Genomic DNA, 21,292 nt, shown 5'->3' on the forward strand with positions numbered 1-21,292 from the left:
AAAATGTCACAAAACGTCACATGTTGACAACATGATGCCATGAGTTTGACACCTGTGATGTAGACGTTCAGAACATGGGACTCAGTGCATTGAAGAATCTAAACTGGAAGTCTGAAGGCACAATGAGAGGGCTGTGTCAAATCAGACAGTGAATAATGTTTTTTCTTCTCATAAATCAAACATTTAATCTTAATACATTTTTCTAAAAAAAAAACCCTAACTAGTTGTGGAAAACAAAGTAAGTGTTATTGCAGCAGTTCCTATAGCATTTCCTGTTTCTTGGTGGCATAGATTTGGATATTTGCAAATGATGGTCTATATGCAAAGATTACTTCCAGATTGATTGCACTATTCCCTCCTTAGGCTGAATCAGCAGTTGCCACACCCTTTTAAATGAAATATTATTCTGCTATATTTTATTAAATTTATTACTACACTATTTGATTCATAATATTTCTTTTCTTGTTTTCCTCCTCTAAACCTAGGTGCATCTTAAGGTCTGAAAAAACGGTAATCTTAATACATTTAAAAAAACCAAAAAATTCTAAAGGTTCCACAAACCTTTACTTTGTGGGAAACAAGGTAAGTGCTATTGCAGCAGTTCCTATAGCCTGTTTCTTGGTAGAATGTTCTACCAAGTAGAACATTCGGTCCACAATATGGTCGGATCTAGCCCGCGGGGCCGGCCTGGAAAATGTAAAGGGCTGGCCCGTGTCATTTTGGCCCAGTGTAACCAATGCAAAGAGGAAATATCTGGCCCGTGTGGCTTCGGCCCCATCTACCCAATATGAAGAGGAAATATCAGGCCACTGTGGCTTTGTCTGGTCTAACCAATGTGAAGAGGAAACATTTGGCCCATGTGGCTTCGGCCCCATCTACCCAATGTGAAGAGGAAATATCGGGCCACTGTGGCTTCTGCCTGGTCTAACCAATGTGAAGAGGAAACATTTGGCCTGTGTGGCTTCGGCCCCATCTACCCAATGTGAAGAGGAAATATCAGGCCACTGTGGCTTCTGCCTGGTCTAACCAATGTGAAGAGGAAACATGGGGCCAGCACGGCTTTGGCCCGGTCTATAGCCCGTGTGAAGAGGAAACATGCAAGCAGTTTGGGGAATGGCATCAAACTGGCTACACCCACCCAGTTGGTCACACCCACCCATTGGGCCACACCAGCCCGGCCCCACAAGGTCAACCACAGCCCTGATGTGGCCCTCAATAAAATTTAGTTTGACACCCCTGGTCTATATGCAAAGATTATTTCAAGATCAATTGCACTTTTCCCTCTTTAGGCTGAATCAGAGGTTTCCACACCCAGAAGAGGTTCACCAGATCTTATCAGTTAGATGAACCCACTGTTTGGCCAAACATTTTGGAGGCAACTAATGTAAGAGACAACTGGTCATCAGCTTGAGTGATGAGAAAACCAAATCTAAAAATGTAATACTTATATGCAGTAGGTTGTTCACTGAATATGGGTGTACCCAAATCAATTAGAACAGCATTCAACAGTTGGAATTCCTCCTGAAAGCAGAGTGTTCACTAATGCAAGCAACCTTCTTGTTGTGATTCCTAGCCCTGTTCCTTTGTGCACCTGATATTCTTCCTGGGTGTTGTAATTCCCATTTCTAAACAATTGAGCAGACTGAGAAGTCAGGAGAAGGGTAGTCAATTCTGCCTCTCATTCCATAGTAATCAGATGCAGACACTTAGATTGCTCACATACAGGTACAGGAAGGAAAATGAGAACATGAATAGAATAGAATAGAATAGAATAGAATAGAATAGAATAGAATAGAATAGAATAGAATAGAATAGAATAGAATAGAATAGAATAGAATAGAATAGAATAGAATTTTTTATTGGCCAAGTGTGATTGGACACACAAGGAATTTGTCTTGATGCATATTTTTTTTTTTTTTTAAATTTGATTTATATGCCGCCCTTCTCCGGAGACTCAGGGCGGCTTACAATGCGCTAAGCAATAGCCTTCATTCTTTTGTATATTTATACAAAGTCAGCTTATTGCCCCCACAAACTGGGTCCTCAGTGTACATAAAAGAAAAGATACATTCATCAAGAATCATAAGGTACAACACTTAATGATAGTCATAAGGTACAAATAAGCAATCAGGAAACAATATGGACTCTGACTGGGTAGATCAGGGCAGGGTGACGAGGAACAGTCTTGAGAATGTTATCTGGGAGGAGTTTGATGCTGTGACTCCCGATGATGTGGACAGGATTCTGGGGAGACTTAGTGCGGCCACATGTTTACTGGACCCGTGTCCCTCCTGGTTGGTACTGGCTTCCCGGGAGGTTACACGAGGCTGGCTCCAGGGCGTCATTAACGCTTCGTTGAGTGAGGGTCACTTCCCCGCTGCCCTGAAAGAGGCGGTGGTGAGGCCTCTCCTCAAGAAGCCGTCCCTGGATCCAGCAATATTGGCTAACTACCGTCCTGTCTCCAACCTTCGCTTCATTGCGAAGGTTGTTGAGAGTGTGGTCGCGCAACAGTTCCCACAATTCCTGGAGGAAACATCCTATCTAGATCCGTTCCAGTCGGGTTTCAGGTCTGGGCACAGCACGGAAACGGCATTGGTCGCGTTGGTGGATGATCTCTGGAGGGCTCGGGACAGGGGTTATTCCTCTGTTCTGGTCCTATTAGATCTCTCAGCGGCTTTTGATACCATCGACCATGGTATCATGCTGCACCGGCTGGAAGAGTTGGGGGTGGGAGGCACTGTGTTGCGGTGGTTCTCCTCCTTTCTCTCTGACTGGTCGCAGTTTGTGTTGGCAGGGGGGCAGAGGTCGACCTCGAGGCCTCTCATTTGTGGAGTGCCGCAGGGATCGGTCCTCTCGCCCCTTCTGTTCAACATTTATGTGAAGCCGCTGGGCGAGATCATCCGTGGCTTTGGGGTGAGATACCACCAGTACGCTGATGACACCCAGCTGTACATCTCCACCCCAGGCCACCCCAACGATGCCCTTGAAGTGATGTCCCAGTGCCTGGAGGCTGTGCGGATCTGGATGGGGAGGAACAGGCTCAGGCTCAACCCTTCCAAGACTGAGTGGCTGTGGCTCCCGGCATCCCGATATAGTCAGTTGACTCCATCACTGACTATTGGGGGAGAGTCTTTGGCCCCCACAGAAGGGGCTCGCTGGTCCAGAATGCAGCAGCGCGGGTAGTGATGGGAGCAACATGACGCTCCCATGTAACACCGCTCCTGCGCGAGCTGCACTGGCTCCCGGTGGTCTTCCGGGTGCGCTTCAAGGTGTTGGTTATCACCTTTAAAGCGCTCCATGGCATAGGGCCTAGCTATCTCCGAGACCGCCTGCTGCTACCGATGACCTCCCATCGACCCGTGCGCTCCCACAAAGAGGGCCTCCTCAGGGTGCCATCAGCCAAACAATGTAGGCTGGTGGCCCCCAGGGGGAGGGCCTTCTCTGTGGGGGCTCCCACCCTCTGGAATCAGTTGCCCCCGGAGATAAGAAGAATCCAGGACCTCAATGCCTTCCGTCGTTCCCTGAAAACCTATCTTTTTCAGCAAGCCGGGTTGGCTTAAGAAGAAATTTTTAAATTCTTTTAATTAGTCTGTGATTCTTAATTTTTGGGCCAAAATTTATATATATTTTTAAATGTTTTAATATTTGTATTCTATGTTTTTTATCTTGGCTGTACACCGCCCTGAGTCCTCAGGGAGAAGGGCGGTATATAAATTGGAAATTAAATTAAATTAAATTAAAATATCAATATAAATCATAAGTATACAGGCAACAAAGTTACAATCAAACAGTCATAAGTGGAAGGAGATGGATAATGGAAACAATGAGAAGATTAATAGTAGTGCAGACTTAGTAACTAGTTTGGCAGTGTTGAAGGAATTATTTGTTTAGCAGAGTGATGGCATTCGGGAAAAACTGTTCTTATGTCTAGTTGTTCTGGTGTGCAGTGCTCTATAGCGTTGTTTTGAGGGTAAGAGTTGAAACAGTTTATGTCCAGGATGCGAGGAGTCTGTAAAGGCCTGTATCTAAGCCCTTTCCAAAGCATCCTTTGTCTTCTTGGTCTCTGTGTTTCTAATTTTGATAGGAGGTTAGAAGAGGCCACTAATCTGATTTGCAACATTCCAAATTCCTTTTTAAAACCCTTTTGCAGTTTAGAATGATTTCCCCAATAATCTTGGAAGTTAGTCTTCTGGATGCATTTAAAATGAAATAATAGAGTTTATGGAAAATATGCTACTCACGTTAATAAATAAAAATGTATTTTTTTTTCTTCATAGATGCTACTGGTAGTTTTAAGCAAGTAAGTGCTATAGGATTGGCTGATTTCTGAGATCTGTTCCTGGAATGCAGGAAGATTTCATCTTGGCTAAAGTTTGACTCCTTTGTACAGAGACAATGTTGGTCTTCACACTCTCAGTTGCATTTGAATGAATATTTTGTTTATGCTCAGATGCATGTACACAAGTAACAGCACATGCACACATATTAGCTGTAAATGTCAGCAGATCCATTAGCATGGTGTGCCTGGCACAAACAGAACCTAAGCCAGTAAGATAGACTCTACTCTTTATTAATATATGCAAGCGAAGAGGGCACCTCATCCAAGAGAGGAGCAGCTCAGAAAGATAGAGAATCACTTGATATACAATTCAAACATATTAAGTTTGGAGTGAGTTCTTTCATTGGTTCATTGGTTTCATTTGACATATCTCTGATAGAGCACACATGCTCCATAACTCTAATACATGCTCCATAACTCTAATATGTAGCATATAACATACACAGCATCCCATAATATTCTTAGTATGCCCCAAAGGTGCTTTTTCAAAAGGCAACTGAGCTTTGTTTTTCCTTGAAGATGTTTCGCTTCTCATCCAAGAAAATTTTCAGTTCTGAAAGTTATACAGTATAAATATACAGTCCACAATAGAAGAAGCCAACATATATTGTAGGTAGTCCTCAACTTACAACCTCAATTAGGTGCAGAATTTCCACTGTTAAGGAAGGCAGTTAAGTGAGTCGCATTTTATTTATATCCTCCTTTCCCAGGTTGTTAAGCGAATTGCTGCAATTCTTAAGTGAATCATGTGATTGTTAATAGCAATAGCACTTAGACTTACAGTATATACCGCTTCATACACTCTCTAAGCAGTTTACAAAGTCAGCATATTGCCCCCAGCAATCTGATTCCTCATTTTATTAACTTTGGAAGGATGGAAGACTGAGTTAACCTTAAGTCAGTCAGGATCGAACTCCTGGCAGTGGACAAAGTCAGCCTGTAATACTGAATTCTAACCACTGAGCCACCAAAGTGCTGGTTAAGGAAATATGGCTTCCTCCAGGGATGAAATCCAGCAGGTTCGGACAGGTTCTGGAAAACCGGTAGCGTAAATTTTGAGCAGTTCGGAGAACTGGCAAATACCACCTCTGGCTGGCCCCAGAGTGGGGTGGGAATGAAGATTTTGCAATATCCTTCTGCTGCCATGCCCACCAAGCCACGCCATGCCCACCAAGCCAGGCCCACAGAACCGGTAGTAAAAAAACTTGGATTTCACCACTGGCTTCCTCCTTTGATTCAGCTTGTCAGTGGCCAGTTAGGAAGATTACAAATGGTGATCACAGGACCTCAGGATGCTGCAATTGCCATAAATCCATCTCAGTTGCCAAGTGTCTGAATTTTGATCATGAGACCATAGGGTCTCAAGTAGCTGTCGTACGCTTGCAGACATGTTGTAATGTAAGTCACTTTTTTCACTGATGTTGTAACTTCAACCATCACTAAATGAATATTTGTAAATTGTAATTAATTAATTAATTTATATGCAAAACAACTCTTCAAAGTAACTTTCAGGCTGGACATAAGATCAGCATGCTAAGATCATGTGCAAGATGGTCTCGCAATAGTTTTTCCCCCTCTCTATATAAAAATGTATATATATTATTCTTCCCTAGATCCTTGCTATTCTAAAGTTTCACAACAACTTTTTGCCATTCTGTTCTTATTAAAAATGCTTGTTGACAATTTCCTCTACAATGACACAATATCTGCTGGTAATGGGAAATGGGCTTTGTTGTTGTTGTATGCTTTGGTGTTGTGAAACTTTTCTTTTCCTAATCATTTTGAGTTCCTTTTTAGATGTGTAAGTTCAAGTTTCAAAACTGAGTTCAAACTTACTTCAGGTTCAGGGAGATACAATTAAAGCTTATGATGCAAAATTAATTCCAATCATTCATAAGACAAATCTGAAAACCCGACACTATTGCAACTTCATATTCCAAGAATTAGCATTCAATAAACTTAAAGAGAGAAAGATAGGCATGGTGCCCCCTACCCCAATCTTTTCAGAAATTACAGGTAGAGCTCGACTTACTACCCTTGAAGAGTGTTCGGAGACTACAGTTGGTCCAGAATGCAGCTGCGTGAGCTATCGTGGGTGCATCTAGATGCACCCACATAACACCAATTCTCCGTGAGCTGCACTGGCTCCCTATTGGTCTCCGGGCACAATTCAAGATGTTGGTTAAAGCCCTACATGGCTCAGGGCTAGGCTATCTTCGAGACCACCTTCTACCGCATAGCTCCCAGCGACCGATAAGATCCCACAGAGTTGGTCTCCTCCGGGTCCTGTCAGCTAAACAATGCCGGCTGGCGGGCCCGCAGGGGAGGGCCTTCTCTGTGGCTGCCCCAGCTCTCTGGAACCAGTTACCTCCTGAGGTCCGGACTACCCCCACCCTATTGGCCTTCCGGAAAGCGGTGAAGACCTGGCTTTTCTGGCAGGCCTGGGGCCATTGATCTCGCTGTTCAATCTTGCGAGATCCGGCCATGGATGGTGTGCATGTGTTTTTAATGTTTTTAAAATGCTTTTATAATGTTTTTTTTTTAAATTATGTTCATTGTTTGTATTATTTTTGTTGTAAGCTGCCCAGAGTGCCTTGGGAGTTGGGCGGCATAGAAATATGATTAATTAAATTAAACTAAATTAAATTACGATGGTACAAAATTTCTGTGGCTGAATGAAACATTTTGTTAAGTGAGTTATGTCCCATTTGCAACCTTTCTTGCCATGGTTGTTAAGTAAATCGCTGCAGTTGTTAAATTAGGCACCCGGTTGTTAAGTGAATCTGGCTTCCCCATTGTCTTTGCTTGTCAAAAGGTTGCAAAAGGGGATCACATGACTCCGGGACACTGCACCAATCATAAATATGAGTCAGTTGCCAAGCGTCTAATCAAACGACCATGGAGATGCTGCAACATTGTAAGTGTGAAAAAAAAAATCATAAGTCACTAGTGTCATTGTAACTTTGAATGGTCACTAAATGAACGGTCATAAGTGAAGGACTACCTGTATTTAGTTGACAGGTTGCAAGCTCTTGTTTGCACTTTAGTGGCTATGAAAGATAATTCTTTTTTGTATGCTGGAGTTAATTTTATTATTTTTCTCATCACATTTCCATACATCTCTACAAAAAAGTTCATTAGAGGAAATAATTGCATCAAATTAGATCTTTTGTTTAACTCGCATTAAAAATCTGTTTTCAAAAGGACATAATAAAAACCAACTGTTGCTTGCGATTTCTTATGTTTCCTTAGCAGGAGCAGTAAATATGACTTGACTTTTTTCTGAAATTTCAGTAAAAACCATATGTTACAGTTACTAAAGATACCGGAAAATGAAAAGAACCCACCATATTTAGACATAGTTGACAAAACAGATTCTGGGTTTTGCTCATTGCTTCTGCTGTAACTTCCTTTCTATTTGCTAACATTGGGTTGAAATCTTTCAGGGGGAGCAGAACCTTCCCCAAAAGAGGATGGCTTTAGTTTTGTTGTGCCGGATGAAAAAAAGGAACGGGTGATCAGCTGCAAATAAAATTGAACCTTGGTCACTTCGGCCATCTATGGTACCAGCAGCTGAAGCTGCTGCTTCTGTTCCTTCTTCATTGATGTCAACAAAGCACTTATGAAAAATCTGGGATACACCCAGGTTGCTTTCTGCAGACATCCCAGTGAAATTAGCCGTTTCTGCGTTGAAGGCATCTGTTATTCCCATGTTGGTCAGCAATGATTTCAGTTCATAGTGGATATTTAATTGCATCTTGGGAAGATGAACATTTGCTTCAACTTCTTCCATTTCTTTTGGGCTTGTCCACTTGGAGAAGGCCTCATAAGTTAATTTGTTTTCCAACTAGAATAATTTTGAGAAAGATACACAAAGAAAACCAGATAGTTATCACTTTGGAAAGGCCTCACTCCGCAGGTGCATGTTAAATAGCGAAAGCTTTCTGTTTATGCTCAAGTACAGATCCCTTAAGCCAGAGCTGTCAAACTCCTGGCCCACAGGCCAGATGTGTCACATGCTGGCCACACCCATGCCCAGTTTAGCAAAAGGGAAAAAAGTCCCGATACGTCATGTGACACTGCCATGACGACGTGAGTTTGATACCCCTGCCTTAAGTAATGCAGAATAAATGCTGATAGCATTTAGTGTAAAATCCAAGCTTTTCAAATGTTATCAGCAGAAAAAAATGGGGCTTAAAAAAATGAAACTTGATTTATCACTACCCAGTTTACCTAAAGTATAAATTAAATAAACAAGACTAATGAAGATTACAGACCATTGAATTTAAGCCATAACTTCAGTATATAGTTCAAGAATAGCATGTTGACTAGTTTACTAGTTTTCTGAGAATACTTGAAGGAGCAAACTGTCATTAAACAAGAGATGTTTCAGAATATTGTAAGTATTAATAAAGGGTATTTCAATTGTAGCCTATTTAAATTAAGAATAAAACTATCTGAACTTTCTCATCCAAACCTATGCTTTTTCTTGAAGAAATTATGTGTGATAAAAACCAAAGACATATTACGCATACAAATGTTACTTTGTAGGAGGTGAGCTGGAATCTGTCCTTAGGTTGTCCCAATTCAGTGAAGTTTGTGTCAAATATGATGGAATCTATTTCTAAAATATAGGGCTGCAACTATGCTAAAGTTCTTTGGTTCAAATGGAGGCAGATTTTTGTCTCTTGCAAATGCTGTCAAAGTGAGAGACTAAGCCATTGGCTCAGACATTATAAGGAATCTAGTTATTCTGCAGTTTCACTACTAGGTAATAATTCATTTTTTAAATTACTATTAATAAAGTGTGCCCTGCTATATTGTGAATTTTTAGGGTATTATGCAAAATTTCCAAGTCATCTCAGTGAATACCAGCTCATTCCTTTTACATGGGACATAATGCCTGCTACCGCCTAGAAGAGAGAAAACATTTGTGGGACTGTGAATATGGCAGCAGATAATGTAACCAGGAAAAGTCATAATCCATCTCTCACAGTGCTAATACCTTACCACCAGGTCTCATTCCTTTTACATTACTGGTTCTTCTACGTTTTATTCTGTTAACTGGATGCATAGTGCTTATTGATTTCCCTTTGGCTGTATTACAGAATTCATTCATTCATGATTTCTAATAGGGGTTTTTGAAGTTTGTGCCCTTAGAAGATGTTTTGCGCAGTGATGAAATCCAAATTTTTTTACTACCGGTTCTGTGGGTGTCGGTTGGTGGGCGTGACAGGGGAAGGATACTGCAAAATCCCCATTCCCTCCCCACTCTGGGGCAGTGGTGAAATGTAAAATTTGTTACTACCGGTTCTGTGGGCATGGCTTGGTGGGGAGAGGTTAATGTGACTGGGTGGGCGTGGCCAACTTTTTTTTTTTACTTTTAAAAGCATTTTTTCAGCCGAAGAGGTTGTAGAAAAAATGCTTTTAAAAGTAAAAAAAAAAAAAACCTCTAATGATCGCGCGGCTCAGCTGGGCATGTGGGGGGACAGGGATTTTTGCTACCGGTTCTCCAAACCACCCACAGCCCATCACTACCGGATCAGGCGATCCGGTCCAAACCAGGAGTATTTCACCCCTGCTCTGGGGCCAGCCAGAGTGGTATTTACCGGTTCTCCAGACTGCTCAAAATTTCTGTTGCCGGTTCTCCAGAACCTGTCAGGAGCTGCTGGATTTGCGGCATACGTATGAATGGGGTATTAGTCGAATAATCAAACGAGGAGGGTAGAAGTTAATCACAAATGATTTCCCCAAAGAAATCAGTAGCATATTTGCCATCCAGCTAGAAGCAGACCAGTGTTAGCAGGATCCATGCTATTTATGTATGTATGTATATATGTATGTATGTATTTGTTATCCTGTAATAAGAATCTCACTTATAAAAAGCTCTATGGCCTGTATGTAGCATTAATACAGATTTATTACATTTAAATAGGTAGAAATACTGTTTTTCAGTGAAATGTACTCAAAAATGCTCAAAAGACAGAATACTTTGTTTTTTCTACTAAGGATCTTGGACTTTTAATGGATTAGATTTTTTTCTTTTCTTTTCTCCTTTTGGTGCTCATATGTAAGATAACCAAGTGATAATAATTTCCTCCTCCAGATGATTAAGGGTCATTTTCTGTTTAAATACAAATCTAATATCTGACTGAACGGTGTTATAAATTTTAAATAATTCAGTGATTTCTGATACAGAATAGATCAAAAGGAAGCATTAAAGATAACACAGTAAACATCTGGGATTAAAATCTCAAAACATATTTTCCCTTTAATGTAAGCAGTTTACCATTTCCAAGCCAGTGCTGTCATCATTGATGTCATCAGGAAGCATTATAAACATGCTGAAGTCATTACCGATGTACTGGAGTTCAAGAATCTGGGTCTGTAATTCATCTATATACTTCCAATTAAATTTGTCATGCTGGAACATCATCTTTATTGGCCTACTTGTGCTCTGAAAAGAGATAGAGATATTTTGTTATGGATAGGATTTGCATGCTGACCTCCAACATTTTTACAGCTTTCAGAGTGAATGGGGCCAAAACTTTTAGCAATAGCAATTGCACCACTCTATAGTGGTTTTCAGAACTCTCTCAGAGGTTTACAGAGCCAACATAATGCCCGTAACAATCTGGATCCTTATTTCACTAACCTCAGAAGGATGAACGGCTGAGTCAACCCTGAGCCAATCAGGATCAAACTCCTGGCAGTGGAATGCAGAGTGAGCCTCCAATATTGCATTCTAATCACTGTTCCACCATGGCTCATAGTGTTCTTTGGCAACATTTGGAATATTGCCTAAATATATCTTGGTCCCACTTACTTTCAGACTTACACTCCTTAACGCCAGTGGTGGGTTGCTACCGGTTCTCCCCAGTTCTTGCGAACCGGTAGTGGAAATTTTGAGTAGTTCAGAGAACTGGTAAATACCACCTCTGCCTGGCCTCACCCCCAATCTATTTGCTGCCTCCCAAGTCCCAGCTGATTGGCGAGAAGAAAAAACTCAGGTCTCACTTGACAAAGAAGAGAGGAAAAAAAACCAAGACAAGTTAGCTTTAAATTGAGAAGCCAAGAAGCCTCCCAACTGATTGGCTAGAACTGATCCGCTCCTTGTAAACCGCTCGGTGGTGGTAGATTGGCAATTGAGGCCAAGCTGCCTGAAAGCGGTTTCTGATGTTCTCGGTGGTGGCAGAGCAGCAAAAAACTGTTTAAACTCTTGCCAGGGTGCTTCAAGGGGCCACCCTACAGCTGATCAGTGATAAAAGGCAGTGTGGTGGTAGACCAGTACGCTCCAAAAACAAATGAGTAGACCAGTACGGCTCTGCAAGCAGTTAAAAGCCTGGTAGACCAGTACCTCTGCTAAATCCTAAAGAATTGTTTGTCACATGACCATCAAACCACGCCCACAAAATAAGCCATGCCCACAGAACCGGTAGTAAAAAAATTTAGAACCCACCCCTGCTTGACACGTCACACAATGCCTCCTAATGCTTTTAAGATGATGGGTAACAATAGTGCACTGATCATTCAGTTGGAGAAGATAGTGACTACTGTGATCTTCAAAGCTTTATTTTGTTTCACACAAAATTACATTATGATTTACCTTGTTCAACCTGAAAGGTTGTTCTGTGGTGTCCTCTTTCTTAAAGGTGTTTGACCAGTTGCCTTTGAAGTACAGTACATTCACCATGACCAGCCGGGTGAGGGGATTTATGGAGCCCTCCTTCAAAAGGTTAAGGATTTTACCTTATCACAGAAGGAATGAGAAAAACAATGTTTCTGCATCTTTATTCACATGACAAAATATAAAGGTGAAAATACAAGCTAAAATAATCACTTAAGAAATGCAATTTTATCTTTTAAGTGCAGCTGTGCTTATCTGCATGATATTTTTATGACCTTACTTCTTCACATACAGACTTTAATTGTTCCAGTTGTAGCGCTTATTGCTGACTAAAATCCTGCTTTAAAACAACTTCACTTAGTTTTCTCATGTGGCACTTTTACACTTAAAACTAGTAGCTCCTTTGAGTGACATTCTGGATGGAAGCAGATTAGTATTATCAAAATCCTTCCTCACAATCTTTACTTTCCAGGAAGCATTTTGTGTATTCCCTCTGTCCAATTCCCCAAGCAAATTGTAGCTAATGCAGCTCTTATATCAGTTCCACTTTACACTTGCTTCTTGACATTGTAAACCCATTGTATTCAGTAGAAATCTATCAAATGATTATGCTTACATGTTGTAAAATGCAGGAAAAAAGGATAAGAGAAGCCAACTTCTTAAATGCCTCACCAATTATTTGGATTTTACCTGCTGTCTGCTGTTCAACCCATGCATTGATCTCCTCTCTTGCATTTTCTGTAGTTTCTTGAAAGTTTACTGTTCGTGGCTGAACTTTATAATATTTCTTCATTGATTCTGAGAAGCCCTTATAGGTAAAATGTAGTTGAATAGAAGATAGTAGTTGAATAGAAGATAGCAAAACCAAAGCCCAAACTTTAACAATACATAATTATTAGCGTAATACATTCTCACTACTAAAGCTAAGGTGATACTCACTCTTTGAAAACACACTGATTTATCCCCATATAGTTGATTGACACTACTTAGTAATACATTTTTTGTAGGTTTGTTGATTTCTTGATTTAAGGCTTGGAATCTTGAATGGATGTTACTTTGTATTTCAGGGGAAGACTAAAAGAAAGAAAAAACAAAGGAATTTATTAATGAGAGGAAGGGAGGGAGGGAGGCATTCTATTGTAGGGTATTTACATACCACTGCATGCTACTGTAAATTTATTTCTAAATCTTTGTGACTTGATCTTTTAATTGTACGGTTTTCAGTTGGAGCACTTGGAGCAATTACTGATTGTTCTTGTAATGTAACAGTTTGTCTTTGAATATATTGGGAAAGCAGTACTGTTTTCCCAATATATTCAAACTGTTAAGCAGTAAAGATATGCAGATTGTAACTGCATATAGTGTAATTTCAATTAGCAATGATTTCTAATTTAAGCAATTTGAAAACTACCTACAGCATGGTTTTTCTGTTACATTACAATAGACCCGTGATGGCTAACCTATGGCACGCGTGCCCAAAGTGGCACGTGGAGCCATGTTGTCTGGCATGTGCCGCCGCGCATGTTCCTCTTCCAGGTTTCTGGTGCACATGTCTGCATGACAATCAGCTGTTTTTTGCGCATGTGGCAGTGCTGGAAACTGGAAGAACTGGTCTTCCGGTTTCCATTGTGCGCATGCGTGTCTACCAGCTGACCGTTGCGTGTGCATGTGCACCAGTAACTGGAAGACAAGCTTGCCAGTGTGCATGTGCGTGCTGGAAACCAGAAGTTCATTTCTCAGCATGCGCATGCCCACTTGGCAGTTTCTCTTCCGGGGTGCATCCTCAACGAGCACATCATGCGTGCATGCACAAAGCACACGTGTGCACACTCCCTTTTCAGCATTCAGTGCCAAAAAGGTTTGCCATCACTGCAATAGACTATATTCTTTCTAGGTATAGCTGTGCTTCTGCATTTTTGTTTTCAGGTTTTTTTAATCAAATGGGTTTAATTTTAAGAAGTCAGTGAAAATGATAGAAACAATACCTCATGCTTTTCAATTATTATAAAGTGAGCATTTAATGAAAATGAGTCAAATTGGAATAGGTTGTGAGGTATTTTTAGCCAAGCTTCGAATAAACACTCATTCAACCCCAAATTCAATTGGGAATTATTTTTAAGAAATCACCTTTGTAAGTGAGATGCATGGATTCTTCAAAAGCTCTTCCATTTTGGAATATACTCGTGGGTGCCTCAGAGGATAGGCAGTCTCAGTTCCCCCAACTTTATTAAAATGAAACACCTACAATGAAAGACATTATAAACACATAATACCATTATATTAATGGTATAAAATTACACATTCTCACATCCATTACTTGTAAACCAGTTTAAAACAATGATCATATTAGGTCATATTCTTTCATTTGTATGTGTCTTCTGTTATCCTTGCTCCAACCCTGCAAGGTTGGAGTCCAAAAGACTTCAGTGATTATTGCTGTAGATCGGAGTCCCCAACCCCCAGTCCATGGACCAGCACCTGGCCACAGCCTGGCCACAGCCAGAAATAGGGCTACGCAAACAAGCGAAGCCCCATCTGCGGGATGCAGGCAGCACATAAAATCATGCCCCCTCCTCCTGTCTGCAGAAAAACCTCTCTCCACGGAACCAGTCCCTGCTGCTCAAAAGATTGGAAGCTGCTGTTAAAGTTTCATCAATCCAGTAGAACTCAGTTTTGCAAAACATACTGGGCAGAAAAATTTAGTCTTGGATTAAATTGGCACAAATGAATAGACTTCTAAAGACCTGGATGAGAGCTATCCACCTCATCTGAACTCTTCCTTCCTTCCTTCCTTCCTTCCTTCCTTCCTTCCTTCCTCCCTCCCTCCCTCCCTCCCTCCCCCCTCCCTTCCCCCTCCCTTCTCCCTCCCTCCCTCCCTCCTCCAGATGGAGATATTGAACCCTCAATCCAGTGAGATGATCCTTCAGTTGCCCCAAGCATTACAATTTTTTCCTGTTTCAAGCAAGTGTTTACTAGTGATCACACTGTAGAAATACAGGGGAGGCGGCTCATCCTATTTTGATGATGAATCCATAGCCCCACATTTATAAATTTGTGTGATCAAACTTGAGTAATTTTTTAATTGGTCAAATTTGCTTAATCTGCTTATCATATTTATACAATATTATTATTATATTTTTATTATTACAAATTTACATTTATGAGATTTGCAGTCCATTGCTGGAAATTGATTAATCATTTTGGTCAAACCTAAAGTTCTTGATATTGCTAAGAGATTCCAGGATTATATTGCAAACTGGTTTGAAAACTTCACAGAATTTGATATTTTATTATTCTGCTAATCAACCATATTCATTGAATTTTAAGGTAAATCCAAACAATGGTTTCAATTTGTGGACCCATTCTGATATTTTTCCACTTTCCTTTTTTCTCGTCACAAAATTTTCTTTAAAAAAATAAGATAGAATTAGCTGCCTCGCACCTTTTGATGGTAGTGAAGAAGCCATACCTCTGAAGTCATTCTATGGCATTATTCACACATTCATTATCCAAAGTGTTTTAAATTCAGGCTTCTTTATCTAATTATGCTACAGATGTGTTGCTACAATGAAACCTCAGAAATCAGGAGGCGAGGCACGTAATAATTCCCTCAACAATGAGAGCACAAGTCACTCATTCAAATCAAATTAAATCAAATTTATTATTACAGTCAAAGACCAGAGATCAGAACAAATAAAAACACTCAAGGAATATCCAGTTTAAAATTCTAGAATAAAATAATAAATAACAGATAAAATCTATATTAATTTGATTTGATATGACTTGATTCACTCATTCAAAGATGAAGCACTGTTCGTTACTGCTCCTGAAGTGGCATTCACTATTTTGAGATGGCAATTCCAGGTCTACAAATACAGAACACCAGTTAAGGGTATGTTAAACTTTCTTGCATGGAAACTCCACTTAGTCTTAGAGCATCTTGTGATCAGTCAGATTTGCTTCATCTTGGCTGGAAAACCATATTCTCACTCAAAAACGTAGCCCTTCTTAGTCCTTAGTGTTTGCAGGCCACTTTATAGAATGCAAATACAATGAATAATAAGAATCCTCCATACATTTGTCTTCCCCAGTCTGGTGGTTTCTAGATGTATTGGGTCCATAAACCTAGACTTACCAATCAATATGCTGACTGGAAATGATGGTTATTGGCATCCAAACACAATCTGCAGAGCATCGCTTTGGGAGAGAACAGAATACACAGCAAAACCAGTCTTCGTTTCAAACGTTTCAGTTATAATTAAGTCAAAACTTACCTTTGCTATCTGCTGTGCAGTGTGGCCTTTAGCCCCAAGGTAGAGAGCGGCCATAACTGATGAAATGCTCCATGGTGAAAACAGTACATTTGTGTCGGTTTGAGTCTTGCATAAATGTTTGAAAAAATCAACAGCAAAACTAGTGTTCGCTGCACTTAGTGTTTCCATCGCTATTTCAACCTAATATATATAAACAAGAAAAATGCATTTAGGTCTATATATAAGTTCTCTGGAGACCACTCAAGCCCTATGAGGAAACACTGGAAACTTCTGATAAATAGGCATGAAAACAAAATTTCCGGAAAATATCTATTTGGGCCACAAATTTATCTCTACAGCTACATGGTTTGGGGGCATTGATTAAACTCTGCCACTAAAGAATTATTCTTTATGTTAATTCCCGGAGAAGCCTCTGATGTGCAAAAGGGTGACAACTAGGCAGTATTTAAATGGCATTTGGCAGGCAGCCCAAACCTTCTGCAGTCTTGGGAAGCAAGGGGTTTCCCCACCCCCCCCCTTTCTCCAAATTCTGCACCAGTAAGGATAGGAAATGTGTGTATCCTCGGTTGTTGGTTTGGGCAACAATCCCTCCTGTCTTCCAACTGGTTTTAATTAGCTGCTGGAATTATTTGCAAACTGCAGGTTGGTAAAATCAAAAGGAAAAAGAACCGTCCAGGCTGAATGAGCTTTGGAGAAGCTCAATGGTTGTGGAAAGATAAGATCCTAGTGGTGGATGGATAGATAGATAAGCCTAATTAAACACTAGAAGCAAGACAAGCAGAGAAAAGGAACAGAGAAAAGACCATAGAAAGGAAAAAGAAAGAACAAAAAGCAATTTTTATTCTTTCCATTTATAGTCCTAAATAAAAATAATTTGGAAAAAAACCTGAGCAAATTTCAAATTTTTAAAGCAGGCCCTACTAACAAATGGTAGTCGGGGGGGGGGCAATCATTTATCATTATGTCTCATCGTTGTCCTTGGATGCCATATTGTTTACCAGTTCTGAAATGTCAGCCTCACTAGATAGACCAGGCCAAGTAATTCCACAAGAAGGCTGGTGAAATAACATTGTTATTTCAAGGAGTTTAGCAATGTATTTTGAATTCTTCTTCTAGAAGACTTCTTCTAGAAGTCTAGAGCTCATTTTGAGCTAATCTGCTTGGGGTTTTTTTACTCTTGTTTCATGAATAAGTGAGAGGGGTGGGGATGGGAATCTTCACGAAGCTTCAAAGCTTTTCTTGTGTGAAAATCTCAAGATTTTCCATTCCCACCACGGTCAAGTCATGCAGTCTCCATACCATAAGAAGGCCATGATGTCATGGTGCCAGGTTTTGATAAAAACTTTGGGGTTGTTGTTTGTTGGGAACTTCTTCACAGAGATGTGGAGATTGTGGAAATTGGATACACTAGATATTTAGAAATTGGTCTCCCTTGGGGTATGCTTGCTGTCATTATTAAGGTGTTCCTGGCAGCTTATAAAAAATTTAGGTATCATCTTAGTATATATATGCTTTTCATTCTACTTGCTTTAGCTAATAATAAAGTGCAAAATCTCTTTATTTACTGGAGCTCATTGTCTCTGGATCCAAAAGAACCAATTGCCTGGCCACCTGATCACTGCCCTAGCTTGGCAAAACAGTTGCAAATTTCCATCAAGATCCTTTTCCAACTCTCTGCCCAAACGCTGTCTATGCATGCATGCACAATCTCGTGTGCATGTGCAAACATGCGCACATGTGCAGGAGAGCTCCGAAGACCAGCTGGGTCCCCTGAATTGAACGCATGCGCACCAGAGGCCTGAATACCATCTGGGGTGCGCATGCATGCACAGTTGCAGGTGAGCTTGGCGACGGCTTGCGTGCCCAGAAAAATGGGTCTGTGTGCCACCTCCAGCACATGTGCCATAGACCCAACACAGGTCTAAGGCCTATTTCCAAAAACCTGTTTCTGTTCTTTATATGCTAGCAAAAGTTAATGGTAACACTGTCTGGCCATTATTGTTGTTCCCCTATATATCACCTCCCAGTATATATATACTGGGAGGTGACCATAGAGTTTTCTCCTGCATGTTAGCTCTTAATGGATAAGAGAATAATTGTTTATTGTAAATTTCCAGCAAGCTTAACATAATAGCCTCTGAAGTCACCCCAAACAGTGATATTAGTGATATACAAATTTAATAAAAAATAATATTTAAAACATTTCTCCCTTTCAGCCTATTGATTATAATTATGATAACATCTCTCAAACTGTCAAATATTTACTGAATCAATAGAAACTTGCCCCTAGGTTTCAGATGAATCATTCTTTGTGACATTGACACCTGAGAATTGCGCTTCTGGATTGACATGCTTTGTCTTTTGGCTGATTCCTTCTGCGATGATTTACCTCTCTATGCTCAAGAAGCTGTCAAGTCAAGTCTTGCCTTTCATCTGCTCCATAGTCTTTACTAATTAGTTTCACTAATTCATAGTTTAGTTCTACCCTGCTATGCCACCTACCATATTTTTCGGAGTATAAAATGCACCTTTTTCCCCCAAAAAAGAGGGTGAAAATCTGGGTGCGTCTTATACTCTGAATATAGCCCCACCCAGCTTCTCAAACTGAGGTTTCAGAGGCTTAAAAAAGCATCAGAAACGAAGCTTCAGAAAAGAAGCCCCCAAACAGAGCTTCAGAGACTTTTTTTCTGAAGCTCTGTTTCGGAGACTTTCAGAAGAAAGGAAAGTTTTTTCTGAAACAGAGTTTCAGAGGTTTCAGAGGCAGAAAAAAAAAAAGCAAGGCACAGAGCTCACAACCAAGGAACCTGTTGGTAAAATTCACCTCTGGGAACAGCTGATTGGGGGTATTCCTGGAGGCCGATCCACCTGCCAATCAGCTTTTTTCTTATTTTCCTCCCCAAAAACTAAGGTGCGTCTTATACTCTGAAAAATATGGTACATGCCTGTTATATACTCTTCCCAACCTTTCACAAACTACCTTTAAGTTGGCTGATACACAGACTTTCATAGGCTAACTGCTAAAGAGATCTCACCAGAATAGTTCAAGCTCGGTCCATTCGTATCAACAAAAGAGGTCTGCTATGGACCCCATTTGCTAAGGAATTCCAGTGGGCAGAGTCAAGGAGAAGAGCCTTTTCCGCTGTGGCCCCGAACCTGTGAAACATTCTATCACTAGAAGTAAGAACCGCTCCCACACTTCCGGCCTTCCGGAAGGGAATTAAAAACTGATTTTGCTGGCTGGGTTGAAACCCTGAAGGGAGGGCATTCACTGCTGAAGATGGTTGATGGGGTAAGAAAACATCATCATTATACTGTCCATCTCTTGGTTCCTGGTTTTTTTTTTTTAATTTTTAAAGTTTTGATTTGCATAGTTTTAAATTTTTATCTGCTATTTTATTTATCTTTTTATGATCGGTAAGCCATCCAGAATCACCCTATCAGGGAGATTATTATTAATAAATAATAACAATAAAAACTATATTAAACCCCAGTTACAACAGCACAATTTGTGATGTTATTTTCATGGCAGCCGGATATATAGTTCCTTGGAAATGAGTCTATTTGACCCAGTTTAGATTTCTAAATAAACATACACAGGATTAATTTGGAATCATAGTTATCAATGTAGGTATAAGCATCTATAAAGCATATCTTTTGTTGTCATCATCACCATAATGTAAAATAAAATACTCTTAGTATAGTGGCATAACTAGAACAACAAAAGTGAAATTAACAATCTGAAATTTTACATACCTTTTTAAAAATCAACAAATAGAGCAGGCAGTCTCTTCACTATAAACTCATGGGGAAAACATACTGATTATATAGGACTTTTTACCACTCCCATAGAAACTAGTTTCTCAACATTTATCTGATGTAATGTATTTTTGCCAATGACCTGTCCCTATGGAATATCTGGAATGTTCCAAAAATAGGACTTAAACAAGAATGCAAGAATGAGATAATAACAATAGAAATAGATGACTGCAATTGAATAGTTGTAGAATGAATCACTAACAGCACAGGCATGAATATCTTGCTGTGAAAAGGAGAAAAGGGTATGGGAGGGTCAATCCTCAAATATTAAACCTGTATTTATGTACAGATAGATAGCTTCAAGGGACACTATGGCTCAGGGGCTAAGATGCTGAGTAGTAGTGGGTTTCAATTTCGGCCGCTACCAGTTCGTTTGTGGGCACTTGTGTGCTCACACTTGCGCGTGATGCTTCTTTGCATGTGCAGAGACATCCGGGTGGGTGGGCGGAGCCTCCCGCCACCGCCGCTATCGGTTCGCCCGATCCAGGGCAAACCGGTAGCAACCCCCACTGATGCTGAGCTTGTTAATCAGAAGGTCGGCAGTTCAGTGGTTCGAATCCCTAGAGCTGCATAATGGAGTGAGCTCCCGTTACTTGTCCCAGCTTCTGCCAACCTAGCAGTTTGAAAGTAAAAAAATGCAAGTAGAAAAATAGGGACCACTTTGGTGGGAAGGTAACATTGCTCTATGTGCCTTTGGCGTTTAGTCATGCCAGCCACATGACCACGGAGATGTCTTCGGACAGCACTGGCTCTTCAGCTTAGAAATGGATATGAGCACCGCCCCTAGAGCCAGAAACGATTACCACACATGTACGGGGGAACCCTTACCTTTACCTATATAGCTTCATCCATCAACTAAAGGAATTTCTCACAGAACGCTTGCAGGTAAGTTGAGAAAAGAACATACTCCTATATATGAAGATTTTGTTGTTTTCATTTTTGCTTGTATCGGTCAGACGTTTAACCAAAGTGAGTGTTGTAAAAGCAGTGTAGAACAACTAAAGAAAGAAAGAAATAATTTCAAACCCTTTGTATCTGAACTGCAAAATCCAAATGTCCCCTAAACAATAGCAAAATGCTATTTGCTCTGATTTGTCCATGCTCAAAAGTTAATCTCAAAGCTATTAGAGCATAAGAGTTTGTCATCTTTTCTGATCTACTGTTATCCAGGCAGAAGATCAAAAGTAACCAGCATGAAAAATCTTTTTTTACTTCCAGGAACTCTGGTGGTAGTTC

General features: G+C 40.4%; 1 protein-coding gene across 1 annotated transcript; it reads right to left on the minus strand.

The window, feature by feature from the left end:
- Positions 1 to 7,505: 7,505 nt before the first annotated feature.
- Positions 7,506 to 20,053, minus strand: LOC139314828 (leukocyte elastase inhibitor-like). Its single transcript, XM_070940746.1, has 8 exons — positions 19,994 to 20,053; positions 16,241 to 16,420; positions 14,094 to 14,207; positions 12,906 to 13,040; positions 12,657 to 12,774; positions 11,946 to 12,088; positions 10,629 to 10,796; positions 7,506 to 8,186 (listed from the first exon to the last, which is right to left on the minus strand). The coding sequence occupies exons 2-8, from the start codon at positions 16,406 to 16,408 to the stop codon at positions 7,782 to 7,784; spliced, it is 1,251 nt and encodes a 416-aa protein (XP_070796847.1). The 5' UTR covers positions 16,409 to 16,420; positions 19,994 to 20,053; the 3' UTR covers positions 7,506 to 7,781.
- Positions 20,054 to 21,292: the final 1,239 nt, after the last annotated feature.

This window comes from Pituophis catenifer, unplaced genomic scaffold, assembly GCF_029215685.1.
Source record: "Pituophis catenifer annectens isolate HBS135680 unplaced genomic scaffold, rPitCat1.0.hap2 SCAF_3, whole genome shotgun sequence".
In the NCBI taxonomy this organism is placed as follows: Eukaryota; Metazoa; Chordata; class Lepidosauria; order Squamata; family Colubridae; genus Pituophis; species Pituophis catenifer.

Coding starts and splice junctions, on each gene's coding strand:
- LOC139314828 (XM_070940746.1), bottom strand. CDS start 16,408: ATGGAAACACTAAGTGCAGCGAACACTAGTTTTGCTGTTGATTTTTTC. Junction 14,208..16,240: donor CTGCACAGCAGATAGCAAAG/GTAAGTTTTGAC, acceptor CTTTCATTGTAG/GTGTTTCATTTTAATAAAGT. Junction 12,775..12,905: donor AATCAGTGTGTTTTCAAAGA/GTGAGTATCACC, acceptor TTTACCTATAAG/GGCTTCTCAGAATCAATGAA.